We start from the raw sequence: 18,713 nt of genomic DNA, 5'->3' as shown, positions 1-18,713 counted from the left end.
ATGCCAAACATATCTCATGGTTTTTCAATCGTGGCGTTGTGTTTATACAGCGTATTTAATATGTAAAGAGGTTTTATAGTCTTTATACGAATCGAATTAAAATTGTTGAAATGTTTTCGTTATAATAATGTTTATCTTTTTCTTAAGCGACTCCATATAAAGGTGTGATATTAAGATCGTGTCAAGCGACATTTGAGTAATTTTAGATGGTAATTGATGTAATTAAAATATATTTATGCATTCATAAATATATACGTTTAAAAGGGCATTGTTTGTGTGTGTAATTCGTAGAATACTTTTAAATGTATAAATATACGAAGTAATATCTAATTTTGTAAAAGTAATGTTATAATATTAAAAGTAAGGCTAGAAAATCTGTCACTTCTTAGAGTTGTATAATTAGGTTAGGCTGTTTGTCATTGAACACAAGTCATTATTAAGGAATTGGCTGGTGATAATCTTTCTTTTTTTTTTAAATGGCGATGACAGTTATTAAATTCATAATATCATTCAGACCGAATGCATTACAGAATCGCCCGCAACATATCGATATACTATATGTTGTATAACAAAACCCGTAACAACTGTCACTATGATTCAGTAGTCTATGATTTTATGGAATTTCCTCCATAAAGCAGCGACACCCTGCCAAAGGATCACACGGAGTCAATAAAGTCGGTTTCCCCACTATTATCCCGGCTTTGATGTTTTTACAATCCCGCCGGGACGGAATTGAGTGACTGGATCCGCGTCACCTTTTGTCAATTTTTGTCGTTAAGTGAAACACATACTTCGGCTGCGGGACTGCGGTCCGTCACTTTTATCTCGGAGCCTGAATTTATAATTATCGAGTTTTCACAGTAGGGTACTTTTAACATGTATTTTATAGCTCGATATCTTAAGTGCTCTTACGTTTGTTCATAGATAAATTATAAAGTAAACTATAAAACACGCGACATCCATTTTTATTAACCATAAAAATAATTACAGCCTTAATGATGGCTGATCGATATCGTAATTTTTGAAATTCGAATGGAATGGAAATAAAAAAGAAGTAACAGTCACAATTGATACAGATTAACTTAGCTATTATTGAAGCGTTAAAAATAAATTGTGAAAATAAAAAGGCAGAGACACACGTCTCCCCTGGAGACGCGGCCGATGGTAACAAATTAATAATTAATTTTCGCGCGGCGAGCCCACGAAGTTGGGGGCATTTGTTCGATCTCGTTTTGTTCTAAATTCAAAATTCATCTGGGGAGTACTAAAGTTAAAAAATTGTCTCTCTGTTGCTATTTCATTTTGTTTGTTTTTTTTTTTATTTATTTCTATTGCGGTCAGTGTTTCGATGTATCGGTACTTTTTGGTGTGATTTAAATTCATTTATAATTAAAAATTGTTGTTAAACTACCAATCAACATAAACGTACTATTTATCGGTTTATCCGTCTTTTATCATTGCTCTGTTTATTATTAATAACTATGTGATGTTGAAGGGACATAACAAATATCCTATGCTTTTTACATTGCGTGTCTCAGTGTCTCTGAGCAAAGGAGACAACTTATACGGCCATTCAAAAAAAAAGCATGTATGTTCTTAGAACGTAATACGCCTGCGACACAATTTCTCTTCATCTACTCACTGTATTTATTGGCTGCGTCGTAGATTTAATTACCTGAAAATAAAATCGGGATTAATCCAGATATAAATGAACTTTATATAAGATTATCGTCAGTATTGAGAATCAACATTGTTCGGGATAATGCGGGCTTTGCCATAAAATTAATACTTAATACCGTGACGCTCATTCGACTTTATGGTTTTTGAATTATTTTACAACGTTACATAAAATTTCAATTGAACACTGGATTATAATTGTTTTCTTTTGGCTGCAAGCCACGGACTGTATTTATTTCGGTTCCATCGAGATTAAATAACGTATAATGTTATTTAGTCAATTATACGTCTTCGTTTTTTATGTCCGCGAAATTAATATAACTATGGTAGTTGAGGAGTCTTAACTATGGTTTAAAAATATCAAACAAAGGTTTAATCACCGTAGCAACAAACCACCGAATCTGAGTTGCTCTTACGAACCAATGACAATAATAAAAACATTTTATTTGACTATAAATAACAATAAAAAGATAATAAAATAAGTTCTACTTGGGCCCGATCAATACCGACCTTTACTACGATTTTATGACCCGCTGATGGCTCGACGAAAATGCCTAATTCGACTTCATTAAACAATAAAATTATGTTTTACCGTTTAAGGCCTCAAAATCTTCACCCACGGCTATATAAATAACTAATAGGAAATAATTAAATGTTTCCGAACGTAATTACAAACGTCAAACGTGTGGGCGGGCGCCGAGCGCAGTCGATATCCGCGCGAATAAACGCAGATAACTAAAACTTCATTTGATATATTAATTACTGAAAAGTATTTTAACGAACTTTTCGTCAATAAACCTCCAGGGAACTGAGTTTAATTATTACTAAAATTGTAAAAAATGCCAAATACCGAACGTAGATTCATGGTCTAAGATGTCTAAGCGGTCTCACTTGTAATATCACATCGTGTGAGCTGAAACTAAGGCTGGCCGTAAAACAATGACGCTTTAAAAAAAAATTATAAAATGTCAATAAACAGAAGCTGGATTAAAAAACTACCCCATTTTGAATCGATCCTTTCACACTTCATACAATCGGTCGCGACGGTTGATTTCCGTTCTTAATTCAAATAGGCGTCTTTTATTTTTTTTTTAATTTGAATAAATTCAATACGGCAAGGAACTCGATCGTTAATTCAAATATAGTAGTCTCGAATTTCGATTATAGATTCATTCGATAAGTGACCTCGTTTGGAAAGGATATCGCTTATTTATCGATCGGGAATTGAATGATCTAATCAAATGGATCCGAATGAATGAACCATTCCTAAGCTCGACGAGTTCGTTCACGTGTTTCTTTCATTGTTATCGACTGTTTGTATTGGAACTTGGAAGTATACATTTGGTTACGATTGGTAATATCGTTAAACATTTTATTCGAATTATGAATATTTTATTGATATTGTTAACGGTTACAAAAACGTTTAGCCATTTTCACTTTTATTTTTAATATTTATTAGCTTGAAAAACTTTTCAGTGAATACGAAAGTAAGCTATAGCGAGTGATATTTCGAGAGGTCTAATTAAATTTTTCGCGTTTTAAAACAGATAATAAATTAAAATATTTTAATCAAGACTTGTTCGGAAAATGTAATCGTTAAAAACCTCGACATAAATCGTAAACTTTCTTAATGCCGTGATTTGAAAATAGAAGAGCATATCCGATGAGAAAGTGATAGAAGATGGAAAAAAAACCTCATAAAGTGGTCATAAACACGAAGGAGGTAATAAAAAATCAGTCCGATGTCGTCTCAGCTGTCGCGCGCTATTTCCGAACGCATTTTGGCTTTCGAAAATCGAACTCCATCGAACCGCGGGCTATCGTCACATTCGAAATTAGAACGCATCGTGGAATACGCACCTGTGTTGTTCCTGTTTCTGCTATTTTTTAAATGTTACATTTTTTTAAAATTCGAATGTTTATTTTCAGATAGTATGAACTTTAGTATTGATGTGCGTAGCGTAGGTTACTTGCACAAATCGTACACACGGAGTAAGGCACTATAAGTGTTATCACCAATCAAGCGTTTTTAGTAAATACTTTTTTTTTGTAATTTACGTCTCGCTAGCGTGTTTTTAATATTTTCTGTACAAACATTATAGTAATAGCTCAACCGGCGTGCCAAGTGGGTGAGTGTCAATGGAACAAAAACAATTTATTATTATTTCTTTCATTGTGTTCGAAAACCGACGTTTGAATTATGAATGACAGTCATGGCTATTTGAAATAAATGTATTTCTATCATCTCGCAACTATCACAAATAACTTTATGCTGTAAAAAATATAATTATATAAGTTTTAATTATTGAGTAATCTTCCGAATACATCAATCGAATCCACTAACGAACTAATTAAAACTGAATAATTTAACCGATTACATTAACGGACCCATAGCGCTCATAGCTTCAACTGTCACAGTGACAACTGACACCGATACAAATCCGCCGCTCAGATATGTCAAAGACATCGGAATTAAAATGTCACCCCAAGCAAGCTGATAAGTTCAGGATAGCATTCCTCGTGAAATTAACCGCTTGTTACGAATGTATTTTAATTGATATAACTCTTTACGGAAATCCAGACTCGTGCAAGTGAAAACGAACTAAGTCTTAACTGATTCTATTAGATATATGAAACAGGAATAGATGATAGGTACGCGATGAGCGAGATAAAAGATAGGAATTTGCACTCATGAGCTTCGCTATTATATGAGTTTGATTTAATTTGATGGTTAATTAAGAGAGCACCGTTGATAATTTAAAAGAGAAAAGGTCAATAAATATCAAATAAATTCCATGAATCTCTTATATATTACCGTTTAATGCATGTTTACGTTGAATTGGTATTTATCAACATGAAATACATGATATTATTTCGGTCCGGATTTTATGTAGTGAGTACCGGCTCCCGATCAGAGAGCATAAATTCATATCACAACACTAAAGTTTCGTAACGATAATCATTAACTGACAAACATCGTAAAGTGGAGGCGAAATAGAACGCATTCTCCCGGTTTATATTTAAATTTAAAATCCGAACGAGCGACATATTTTTAAAAGTTCGAACAGCGACACTTAAAACTAATCGCTGTTTTCGATTCTAGAACGTCTTTTGAAAGAGTTCGAATGCGCGTTCTAATTTTGAAATGTTTTCGATATTCGAACGGCTGCTGGGGCATGTCATTGGCATCTAGGAAAACGGATTGTTTTTTTTTTAATTGAACGCAGTGTTATTTAATATAAGTAAAAAACTATTTTCACGCCATTATGAACTCTGCGTATATATTTAAACATCATTCGGTTGAAGTTATTGTTTGTACATCTGTCGTTGGTTAGTGCGTTGTGTTACAAACGGATAGGTCATAAAATACAATCTTTGAATGATGAGGAAACCTACGCCAAGATTTAGGTCATTTTATTTGATCGGATAAAACGTTTGCAGTATTTTATGGCGACTAAACGATTTGAAGCAAAGTCGTGTCTCAATAATGATAACACATTCGCGACTTTGATATCACATCACGACGGAACAGTGCAACCAACATGTGCACTAAACCTTACCCATATCCTTGTAGCGTCAGCAAAAAACTAAATTATTTATTTTCATCCCAACCAAACCTATGTTTTTTTTTTTTTATAGTGTAGTGTTCTAATGTTATGGATAACATCGTGAACCCGTAACTTGTAGGTGTTAATGTGACGATTATCGTCGCTCGGAATTTTCATTAACGCTTTTCAGTGTCGTTCGTATTTTATTGCAACTGCTTGTTTTTGTATGCACTGTTATGATGCTCGTATACTTTTCCATACTAATAAACAAACTTTGTCTGTTCGTTTCACGCTTATACTGCTGAATCGATTTAGATTCAGTTATTCTACCGCCAAACAACAGTACTCAGTATTGTTGTGTTCCGGTCTGAAGGGTGAGTGAGCCAGTGTAACTACAGGCACAAGGGACATAACATCTTAGTTCCCAAGGTTGGTGGCACATTGACGATGTAAGGAATAGTTAATAATTCTTACAGCGTTAATGTCTATGGGCGATGGTGACCACTTACCATCAGGTGGCCCATATGCTCGTCCGCCAACCTATACCATAAAAAAAAAGATGGATTTTATTGTGAATATGGTTTGTATTCCAATAATGGACATAACCTACTTTATTTGATACACCCCTTGAGGGAGTTTTTTAATTAATAGCTATAAAAGTATATTACATGATAGAAAGTCTTTTTTTAATCAAAACTTCTATACGTTACTCAAAAAAAAAGGTTTTACTGTCATTCAAATTAAATAATAAAGTTTCCAATAATTCAATGTAAGTATTTATTAATTACATTATGCGAACTATACTTTCGATAGAGATCATTCAAAGCATGCAGAAGGGATGACATTTCAATGAAAAACAAACTAACAACAAATAATCAAAAAAACATTACAATATAATTATAAACTTTAATCCCGTGCAGTAAAGTGCATTTCTATTTAAAGACTGATTTCCCATCCGCAAATAAATGTAAGTAATTGCAAAAAATAGTTTCGTATTTAAAAATACTTTTAATAACCTTATATCAAGGGCATAAGGTATAATTTCGCTTGATAAATATAATTGAATCGTAAATATGAAGCTTGTATCTTTTGTGACTATAATCGCTTCTACGTTCTGAAGTTAGTTATTAAGTTTTGAAACGTGTTTGAGACAGAGAAAGGTAATAGTTTGTATTTCTTGTTATTCTCCATTGTAAATGAAATATTTTTTATTATAAAACGACTATGTTTTACTCCTTGAAGCTGTCCTGTTCTTTTTTTTAAATTATATTCGAATTTATCGTGCATTAATAAAAGAAAAACAATTTAACATTTGTTCATTCAGAATGTATTCTTTTTTCAAATTTTTTCAAAAGAAATCGTTGCATTCAAATAGAAACTTTTCTAGCTCAATATAATTAAACAAATAAATTAAAATAAAATTAACTGAACTTATAAATAAAGATTAAATTAATTATTTCAGTTTATATTTAATTCAAGACCAATTAACCTTTTGCACGAGACATCAATTCGAACGTCTGTAACGCGATCGTAAATCACACTGAACACGTACGATCTATCAACTAATCGATTTTATTTCTATATCGATTTTCTAATCGATTTTGTTAATTGTCGATTATTTAATTATGACGTGACTTTTAAGTATTTTTGTAATTATTATTTACATTGAATATTTTATTGGAAAAACGGGATAAGACTTCTAGTACTTATATAATAGGTCTAATTATAGTTATAGTATTGAATCTCAGCGTATTAACAGAGTTATTAGTGCTTTATATTTTTAGAGTTGACATTGATTACTTAATAGACAAATAAGGAGAATACATAGACTTAAACACAAATTGGAGATTTTCTCACTTATGATATAATTTGTTAAAACTTAGAAGCGACATGAGGATTGTTTTTGCCTTAGATATATATATATAAAAAAGAAATAATTATCTTTGAAGTAATTTTTGGCACAGTCCTTAAATAATGACGGAGGTTTCCTTTGTTCGCTAATGATCTCTCTATTAAATGTTAATGTTTTTTTTTTTTCACCTTGGATCGTTTGTCAATATTTGTTAGTTGTTTATACGATCTTTGCTTAACATTAAAAAATAAACTTAAATAAAGAATCATAACTGAATTAAATAAATATTATTTCTTTACAATGACCTGGATGTGTTAAGAACAGAAATTTAACTACCGAACTAGTTTACTACTGACAAAGATTAGAATCACTGTTATTTTTAATCTCACGGTTAAACAAAAAAAATAGTAATGCCGCTTGTAATAGTGGCGTAAATCGCTTGTAAACATCTAAGTCGTAATTGACTTCACAGGCTGAAGTTCTCAAGGCAATAATCATAAAGATTACTATTCGACAAAAATGTATCGTGCATACGTCCGTGTCTCGAGGCGTCGCCTTCCTAACAACCATCAATGATCGGGCCGATTGTGAAAAATATCATTAAAAAACCATCAGCGCTTGATGATTCGACTGTACCAGCCGCCGACCACAATCGATTTTATTATATATTTTTTTCTTTCTTTTATTAAATTATCGAGTGAGAGGTATTCTGAACGCTCGATTATCCGAATCGATTCGAATGCTTCCCAAATGACATCCCAAAAGTAACAATGACGTGTGTCACTTCGAAATGTCCGGTTTTTATTCGCGAGTTCGTCGACTCCAGATTCAATGTTGTAGCTAAATAGCTCCGCATTTAAATATCGAATGCATTTCGTGCTTCGCATTTATCGAATCGAGTTTTTAAATGGGTCGAGTAGTTGGGTAATGATCCGGATAAAGTATCGATAGGTCACGCCCACTTATAGATGCGGTGGGTGGAGCGCAAATCGAATTAGTGAGGCCAATGCATCGATTAGTCGAAACGTATCGACAAAAAACACGATTAGCCCCGAAATCATCGACAGCCTAAAAAAGGTAACAACCGACGGTTAATGGAGCTTTTTGTTCGAAATTCGAAGATTTGAATTCGTAATTTCAACCGCAAGGCGTTCGAATCATTTGTCAGTGACAATTTTTTGGTTGCAATCGATTTTTAAATACAGGTTAAGTTCTTTTGGTTCGGGCCGAGATCGCTGCGGACTCCACGTTCTGTGTTACATCATTTTTTGTTCGTCTTAGATGATTAGCGTTTTAAAATAAATTTGTATTTACATTTTCAACGAATGTTTGCGATATGAATGTGTCTATAAACAATTTATTTAGATTTTTCTTAATAATTGAAGAAAGTTTAAACAAAGTCTCACTCGGCTGAGTCTGAAGCGTAATGAAGCTCAATAAATGTAACAGAAATATCGACGATTCAAGTGAAGATTGCAAATAATTTTATGTTCCTGGAAGTTTCGTAATACCGCCACGGTAATAACTTAAGACATATCCAAATTAAATAATAATAAAAGAGAACAATTCAATCTGCCTGTCTATCCTTGGGACAGGGCATGGGAAAGCTGCGGACTTTTTGTCCAAAACCTTCCCTTTGCCCCGTGAATGGTACACATTCCATACCACGGCTGTGGGAACTACGGTAACCGATGGCATTCCGTAGGGAAATGCGTGCGATGCGAACCGATACCGATGTATCGAGTCGATTAATTAAATCGGTTCGAATTCAGCCCTAATTAAGACCGTTATTTTTAATCTTTATGTTGAATTTTTTAGCGTACTTTCATGCAATTATTTTAACAATAACTATACTAATCAAACCAACATATTGCAGTTATGTATTTCTCGAAAAACAACGAAATCAATAAATAAAATAAAATCAAAGCAAAATACTGGCGCCAAGCGCGGCAACAATAAAAAAAAACTCTCACTTCGAAATAAACCATTCCAAATTTAAGTTTCGCTACCGTTGATCGTAAAGCAATAGCTATAATTAGAACTGTTTAAAATCGATCGAATGTTATCGGCGGTCATATTCTGAGGATAAATAAACGATCGACGTCGGCGCATCGGTTTATAGACGTTAATTGTTAGTTTTATTAACGAAGGATTATTCCCTGCTCGCTCAATTCGTATTTGTACCTTTTATAGGCTATTTGTCTTTTTAGTTTAATCCGGATCAAACCGGTTTTAATGATGTACCATTTATTTTAACTTATTTGCATTATATTTCATTAATCAGTTTTATATACTGAATATTAATAATAATTATATAATTGATAACATATACAAAATTCTATAATCAAATTTACCGAATTGTATTCATTGATTAATGTGGTTTTTTATGTTAGGTAGGCTGGCAGGCGAATGTAGCATCTGATGGTAAGTGATCATCACCGCCCAATAATATTGGCGCTGTTAGAAATATTAATCATTTTTTACGTCACCAATGTGCTACCAACCTTGGGCGAATTGGAAACTAAGATACCATATCCTGAGTGCCTGTAGTAACACTGGCTCACTCTCTAATAAACATAATTAATACAGGATCAATTTAAACGACAAGGTCTGAAAAATCGAGCAGGGAACAAACTCCAACGGGTTACCTCAACGGCCGATCGCTTTTGATGCGGTTTTAAACGTTCTGTCCCGAGATGGGTGGCTAATGGCGCGTTTATTGATATTGGTTTTGAAGCGATACTTCGCTTTACGAGCGCTTCATAACGATTGATACCGCTGAGAACAATAAACGTATGGACTCGTTTTAATTGGGAATTATAAACCGACGTTCGTGCTGCAATTTCACTTGGGGTTGCCTCATTTAAAGGTAATGCGATGACGTACTAACAGATACTATATTTGTATAGTATTCGTGCAATTATAAGTTTTAAAGAACATGTTCTGTTATATAGTTCTATATTTTTTGCAATGGCAACACTAACCCAATTCACACATTTCGTGTAATTGTGATATATGGTAACTAAACGTTTAATAACTGTTTTTGTCTAGTCGAAATGTATCGTAATTACGAATGGCATTTAATATACATAATCTTTACCAACAGCTCTTCAAACCAATTTGACATTCGTAAAGGATAGGCTTAACTCAGTAAAAAGTTCTTCATCACCATATAGAGTAACTAATTATGTATTTAAAACCAGAAAATACGCAAGTAAATAAAAATAATGACACATTAATTAATTTAAGTTAAGGAGTATATTTATGCGTCCCGCGGCCGACAGATATTTATCAGCGGACTTCAGAGAAGCGCGATTTTTCATTACGAAGTCAATGAGACTTCGATTAGGCGTTAATCATTACAGCGAAACACCCACTCGCAGCTTTCCGAGCGAGAAACATCGCAGAATTCCAAGCAGCATTTAATCCGAGGTAGAACAAAACGTCCTTGCGACTTGTAATCGATAAGTGCGATTCGAGGCACGGCATATGTAAATTTAAATGTAAATATGCTTTTTAATCAATATAAGGCTTAGTGGGTGCTTTGCTAGTAATACTAAAACAATACTATCGGGACTCAGCATTCAAATGTGCAGTGTATCACTGGGACGCATCGCCGGGGCCCGTTCCTTGAACGCGGATGAATATTTATTTCGCATCGCGATTTTAATATGGGCCCCTATTGTTCATATTCGTTGCTATTACGAATAATATTGTGGCGTCGCTCCAGAATAGGATGGCTGTTTCGAATTAAAAATCGAACGTCGATGTTCGAAATTTAAATGGATAGTTTAGCTCGGTGAAAATTATTAAGTTTCGAATTAATTTGAAATTGGAACGGTCGATGCGTAATGCTCAGCGTTTTTTTATTAATCTGTATAGGTATATTATTAGTCACAGATAACATTGGACACAACGCATTATTGGCAGTTTAAGTGGTGATCGTTGCCAATGATTCCTCACTAATTGTTCCGCTCCAAATATCTGTACAGGATCGATTGGAAAACAACAATTAACTCTTAATGATGTAATTAAGACGGAGTTACTACTTTGAATGTTAAATTTATAGCTATTTACTTGGTTTTTTTTTAGAATTTTATATTGCAAATTTGCATTCTGATTAGTACTTGTAAAACTAATGTGCGGGTAATTGTTGCTGCAATGTTTTTACTTTTATGATATGAAGACGAAATGACTATGACGTAGGTAAATTTAAATATAGAACGCCTTTTTTTAAATAATTAATTATTTTTACACGAGTGTAAAACTCTATTTTCAAAACTGAATATATATATTTTTATATTCATAAATAAGCAGGTAAATATTTCGGTCGTGTTTGAATATAATCGCAATATTATAACTTGTTTATACTTTATAATGTTACGAGAATGCAATTTAATGCAATTATTAGAGTTCAGCCATTTAATGGCATAATTGTAGTTGACAGCATCTGAAATCAATGGCGATGTCATAGATCAGCGATTAACAGATATGGCATCAAGTTTAATTGCTCGCAGAGGTCATTACGAGATCTATTTAACAAATAACATAGTACTCTTAGTGAATTGTGTTTTTATTTAGATAATAAATATGGCATTAAATTTATATATGTGTTATATGTATTTATATATGAAAGTATCGTATATGTTATATTTATAACGTCAACAAACAGCTATATGTACACATTTCAAAGTAGTTTTAAGAATCTTGAATGCTTACATAAAGTGAATGTAAATCTTATCTTCAGAACCTTGAAAAATTCATTCGATGCTATTAAAACGCTCAGTTCCTCTTATTCATTGTTACGCAACATCCTCTACATCTCTATCGAGGTGAGATAATTATCTATGAATACATTAGCCGTGTCTATTGCCTTCGAGAATAACCGATTCGCCATTTCCTATTCCATTTTAAATTTCGAATTTCATTCGTTTCAAAACAAGCCACGTCTGTTTATCTCGGTGCATAATCTATCTTTGTGGATTTTATTTATTTGGTAGTTCTGAAAATATTATAAAAGTCTGCTGTACAAATTGAATATAAAGTATTATTCATGATTTATTGTATGTATGTGTGTGTTACGTGTGTGTTTGTGATTGTAAGTGCGTCAGTGTGCAAACATCGTATCTGTCCGTTCAAAGTCGATCAGATATTTGCATAACGGTTGTTGTAACAATAGACATAATTGTTTAGAGGCTCAGATCGGCTCGCGTAATGCCCGACCCGCTCGGTTACAGGTTAATTGCGGTTCTAATGCGTTACTATTAATTGATTTTGTGGGTATACTGCTTTTTGTTATTGCCGTAATATGTAGATGGGCTGCGGTATCTCCATTACTTGTAATGGCTGGGGATTATGTATCTGTAATTAGAAGTCGAGTGATTAGTTATACTTTTTTTTTGTTATTAATTACCTGTTGCCAGAACTGCGCTAGGAGATATATCCTTTCCTTCTTGAAGAGCCAGTCCATCGAGTGCATAGCTTGCACCTCCGCCTCGGGTGCGGCGGGCAGGCTGGCCGCGCCGGTCGGGTGCATCCGGACGTCCGCACCGCGCTCACTCCCGGCGCATAATGACCCGTCACCCTCTCGAGGCGCACACGCCTAATTCAAACATCGAACGCCACATTTCCATACCAATAGACGACAGTTCTCTATGCGGCCAGTTTATCAAACTTCTCGATTGCCAGTATCGATGTTCGAATTTGAATTGTTCTTTTTTTTCCGTTCGCGTGCCGTTTCTTTGTTTAACGTCAGTTTCTTATTGTGTTGTGCCTGACGACCTGAAATAGAAAAAAAGAAATATTGAAAGGGGAAGTTTTATATCGATTCCATTGTGAACCGGCAGACAATCGGCCACTGGGGTGTTCGTGTCGAAACTAATTTGGTTATGTTCGATGCTCAGGCTGATATCGCGAAGAAAAAAAAAAAGGAAATTGACAGCTCGGTGTAAAGGAGTAGTCGGTTCACACGCGCCAAGACTTCGACGCCCTTAATCGTTTTTTTGCCTGCCGTTTTAACGTTTGCTCACTACGTATTTTAGATCGTATTTATTGAAACTCTTTAGACATTACATTTGAAAACGCTTTAAAGCCTTTGTTTTGTTGAGAAAACACTATGCCTAAACTCACGTATAGTATATTTAAAGTTGTTATATGAGATGTAGGGGAGTATGTAAAATATTAAGGAAAATGTATGGGTAAAAAAATTGGGTTAATTTTAATAAACAATTGAAGTCGTTTTAATGTTTGACTAACTAAGTATGTTGTAAGCCTTTCTAAATAAACGAGTAAATATACAAGGAGGATGTATGAAGAATATTTATCTAATTAACTGCATACGTTTAAAAGAGTAATCTTAGAGGTAGGAGTAACTTATTAAGGAGCTAACATCTATCTAGCTTTAGGTTTCTTAAGTATAAAAGAAATCGAAATTTGAAATACATATACCTAAGTATAAAATAAAGGCACAATAAAAATTTTAAATTTAAAAATGTAATTACTTAAAACCCTCTGATTTTAATACATTTTGATAGTATCGCACGCGTCGCGAGACACTAATTTATAATAAAATAAATACTAGTGAGAAGGACACGCCTAAAACTAAGTTACTACGAACAAAAAGTTATAAAACTGTCACTTGTAAATTTCAAAACTTGGACACCGGTCGCAAGGCACAGGCTGAATGACTTGCACCTAGATTAAAACCTAGATGTAAACTAAGAATCATATATAATTAAAAAAAGAATTATCGTATGTATAAATACTATTTTTGTACCTGAGGCTGTATGTTGTATTACCTTTGATAAAAAAATTAAATACTCTATTTTTAAAAAATATATTTGCGAATGTCATTTTTAAATATAGAATTATACTTTGATTTAACATCCATTCACCAGTGGATTTCATATCAATGTAATTGTTTCTACAGAAGTATGTCGTGAATGCCATATATCGTTAGGTTTATACAGGCTGCTCGAATTTGACTTCCTCGTAAGGCCCCAGTCCAAAATGAGTTATTCGCTATATCCTTTAATTTACACTACACGAGGGTGAAACGGTGAATTACTGGCGTGTCAATCAATAAACATGATAAGTGCGAGTTTCGTGCGGCGATATGCAAACAGGATTACAAGCACGAACCGCCTCCGATCGATTCCGTCTATCGACTGACTTGCGGTCACTCAGGACTATTTCGAATTTCGAATTTCGAATTTTAGTTTTTTATTTTTTTTTATTCAAAGTATTACAGCCGTGCGAAGAATTTAAATTATTATTACGAATAAGTTACTCAGAAAGTAACTGTAAGTCTCACTTCTAAGCTAGGACGACCTTTCCCTTCAAAGATATAGCGTGCTGTTTATTCCATTATTCCAATACTGGTACCGACTGGTATATGACAGGAAAATATACATATATTATTACGATGACGATGTAAGGAATGGTTTAGTTTTCTTACAGCTTCATGGGTTATGGGTGATGGTGACCACTTACCATCAGGTGGCCTATATGCTCGTCCGCTAACCTATTCCGTAAAAGAAAAATTTGACCGGCAGGTTTTCTCACGATATTTACCAACCACTGGATAAAAAACTTTGAACTCAAAATCTTCGTTCAAAACTCGTACGTCCTGACCACCATGCCACGTGGGCATATATAAAATTACTTATATAATCAAAAAAGTGAGTCATACAGTAATAATTCCCACTTCACTCGCTCCAACTTGTTATTAGTTAATATTCATTAGTAGGGGACTGCAGATGCGATAGATAAGACGGGCGGGTCGCTTATTAAAACATTGATACTTTCCACGTTGAATTAACACAATATATTGTTTTTTTTTAATGTCGACAGACAATAGTTACTTAATTATGATCAAAGAAATTGTTCATAAAACCCATTGCTTTTATGTTCCTGGCTGAATGGTTGTGGGCTGTATCCATTATAGCTGAGTAAAAAAAAATCCTTGTTTATACAAAAACTTGTATATGGTACAAATCTTAGAGTACAATCTGATTATGAATATCAATGTAAGAAAGAAAATTAATTAATAGCAAAATTTTGTCAAAAAAAAATAAACTCACTAAAAATATATCTTATTGTATTAATCTCCATTTTGAGTATCTGTTTCAAATAGAGTAAAAATTGTAAATATACATTCCAATATTAAAGTGATTTAGTATATTATTACACAAATATCAGACCCGAAGAATAAAGACGTATTCCGAGGCCAAGTGGACAAAGATGGCTCTCAAAGTGACAGTTGAAAGAATTTCCCGCCATTTGTCAATCGTTTTGATTGTCAAGGTCTCCACCGAATATATATCCTCTTGAGATTTTAATGACATACCATAAATATATTCGAGATTTAAATAAAATATAAAAAATACGATGTGGATTACAAAAAAAAAAACTTTCGCTTAAATAAGACAGTTTAAAAATCGAACGTCTTAGGGTAAGTTACCACCGGTAATAATGTTTTGAATGGTTAATTTAGACCTTATGTTGTTTACATAAAATACATTTTCAATTGTTTAGAATTTTTTGACATGAAGTCGTAATTTTGTCATCGATAGAGATCAGGAAGGCGTTGTATTGGGGATACCATTATATGAGTTTTTTAAGGATTTATTTTTAATGTAGTAAGGGCAGACAGAACCGTTATTTTCGAAGTATTTTTAAATTTTTAATTTGAAGGTAATTGAATGATACAACGATTGAACAATTTAGATCATCTGTGGTTTCAGTTCTGTTCAATATTAGAAATTAAAACGTATTAAGTATATTAAGGAGTGCAAAGCATTTTGAGTCTACTAATTATATTTCAAATTTCGAACAAATTTATTTTGATTCAAATAAATCACAAATATGTAACGTAACCGTTAGTGGTTTGACATTTCACAGTGATTAATCGCGTCTTAAAATAGTGTTAAGACATGGTAACCCCAGTTGCGTGCTTGTCACTACTACTATGCCCTAACAACTATATTTCGATGCGAATGTGTTTGTAATACGTGAAATATAAATCGTTTAAATTACTTATATATTAGAATTGTAAATTTGTCGTGTGGCGAAGGGTCCTTATTGAATTCGGTATGATCGTTACCGCTTTCCTCGATTGTCGCATGACTAGACACTTTCATTGGTAACTGTTATTACGAACACGTTTCTTAGACGTCGAGTTCCAATTTCGAATGTTCCCGCCATTTGTGGATAAATTTACAAATGACGTAACTGTGAAATATATATGTGTGTGTGTAAGTGTTCGTAAACACACAAATTAATCCTTTATTAACTTATTCTTATTTCAAAAAATAAAAAGGGTCTATATAATAAATTGGTATATATTTAAAGTCTGGATTTGAATATTTTTATAAATAAACGGTTTTGTATTTCTCTTCAAAATTCGAAATTCAAATATGAAATTTCAAACGACGTACACGATATCTCAGTACCTTTGTTTCCGATAACTAAAACGTTCATGATTTATATGAATACTTTCGATAATTTTATAGACAATAAAGATAAAACGGAGACAGGTGCTTGATTTGAAATGAACTGAACACGGCCGCAAACAATTTTATCACACTCATAAATATAACTAAACAGACCGATCACCGCACGCGTAAACTTTTAAAACATCGAAGACATACCTAACTTACTGTTACAATCGCATCCAGATTAATGAACCTTATCACAAACGTATAAAGTCTCATTTCGTTTATAATGATAGCTATTGTAATTTTGTATATGTAATAGCGAATGGCAGTTAAAATCTATCGTGCATAGGTTTCGTGACAAAGTTGGCGAACTCGCTTTCAATCGATGCGTTTTAGTTCGACGTTTCTTTTACGGCCTATATTCTGTTATAATTATTTATTTTCATGCAAAGAGGTCGTATATATTTACCCATAACAAAGTTTTCATAACGAAAGAAAAACCGCTACAAGACTTGTGAAATAGTTTTGTATTTTTTTATTCGAATAATTTAATATGAGATATGCAGAAAATTTCCTTTACAAATATTGAAGACAGTTTGCAAAATGTCAATAATAATCTGTGTGTTATGAATGGGAAGCATTCCAAATCGAAATCGGCATCTATCTCGTCGAAATTCAAATGCCGTGCGTTCGGAGCGTTCCTTTTTTGAATTCCTTCCCTCGTCCTTCCTCCTTTTGTTGCCATAGACGCGTTATCGACACTGAACTTTGTGCCAGATATTAGTCATATTTCGGAACTTGGTGTACCTTTTTTATACTTTTTTTAATCTGTTGCGGTTCCTCGTTTGTGCTTTGAACTGCACTCGACGTTCAGAAATTCGATTATTTCATTGCAGTTCTTTGATTGATGGATTTTCGAGTCGTCTGTTACTCTTTGTTTGCAAACGCGAGTGCTTTTTGAACGTGTGCTAAGTGCATGACGTATAAATACGGGGAGAATTTTTACCGCCATTTCAAATAAACGTTTGCGCACATTCTTCTTAAGCGTGGATTGGATTTTGTAATTTCGATTCGTTGTATTTCTATTGATATCTTTATAAGTACTTTTTTAATACAAACATTTTGAAATCGCCTTATTGGATGAAAAATAAATCGCAAACATTAATTTTTTATCGATAACAGATATCATATTTTTTTCTAGAAATTTAAATAATAGATCAAATATCACAAAATTACCTAAAAAACAATAAAGCCTCAATTCCAACGTCTCGAATATCACTCGCGGCGATTAAAGGAAATCGAAGCAATAAAAATGTTAACTCGTCGAAATTGACAAATTCAATTTCATTGCGCTATAAAGACGACACTTTTTTTTTAATATCCATCTAACACGATACATTCGAATATCGAAAATTGATTAGAATAGTCACGTGTTTTTTATTAGTGACAGGATGCCTGCCTGGAAATGAGTACATGAATATTATAATAAAATAGAATTCGAATATAGTGTTGCCGTTAAATTGAATTTATCGGAAGGTAATTAATGCCAATGTGTAATATTTGATGTTACGATCTTTTGATAAGTGTAAGTAGCAATCAGTAATATGATCACTGAGTATGTAAGTGATAATCTGCAATAAATTTGGATACTATGAGAAGCGCCTTCAAAGTGTGGCTCCCAGATTCTTTAGCCTGGATACTAATACAATAAAAATCATATAAAGGTTTATTCTCCTCTTAAAAACCAAATATATTTACATAATCATGAAACTTACGAATTTAGCAAGCAATACTGCCATCATACATATAAAATAATACATTAAAAATAACCGTTTAATTGCGACACTACACGAGTCTTATCATAAAAATGTTGCAACATTTAAAAAATTAACAAAATCCCCATTAAAATAGTAATAAAAAGACATAATCTAAGATTTCATTCTTGACCTATTAAGGGGCAGGTGATCCCTTACCCTTTTAATTTTAAATCATTAAACAACAGATGGACGTTCGATAACATACCGTGTAACATCAGAATAAACCCCTTTTTGGGTCAATTGTGACATTTTTTTTAATAGATTAGGAATAACGGTGATGGATCGTGAGCTTATACTAATTTCTAACCCAGAATGCAGAGCGTTAATATATTTACCGTCGGTGTGTCTGTAATTGACATCATTATTAAATATACAAACCTTT

General features: G+C 33.2%; 1 protein-coding gene across 9 annotated transcripts in view; it reads right to left on the bottom strand.

Moving 5' to 3' along the window:
* Window positions 1-18,713, bottom strand: part of LOC124532916 (homeobox protein cut) — a 131,544-nt gene that overhangs the window by 100,476 nt on the left and 12,355 nt on the right. For 5 of the 9 annotated variants that reach the window (XM_047108033.1, XM_047108034.1, XM_047108042.1 and 2 more), the window contains exons 2-3: window positions 12,491-12,858; window positions 1,643-1,675 (exon numbers count right to left, since the gene is read on the bottom strand). The exons of 1 other annotated variant lie outside the window; for it this stretch is intronic. In XM_047108033.1, the coding sequence (XP_046963989.1) occupies window positions 1,643-1,675; window positions 12,491-12,613 (156 nt within the window). In that variant the 5' untranslated portion in view covers window positions 12,614-12,858. The remainder of the gene's footprint in view (window positions 1-1,642; window positions 1,676-12,490; window positions 12,859-18,713) is intronic. 3 more of the 9 variants (XM_047108035.1, XM_047108037.1, XM_047108040.1) reach the window with 2 other exon arrangements.

Source organism: Vanessa cardui, chromosome 10 (genome assembly GCF_905220365.1).
Source record: "Vanessa cardui chromosome 10, ilVanCard2.1, whole genome shotgun sequence".
NCBI classification, from domain to species: Eukaryota; Metazoa; Arthropoda; class Insecta; order Lepidoptera; family Nymphalidae; genus Vanessa; species Vanessa cardui.
This window is presented reverse-complemented; position numbering and strand designations above follow the sequence as displayed.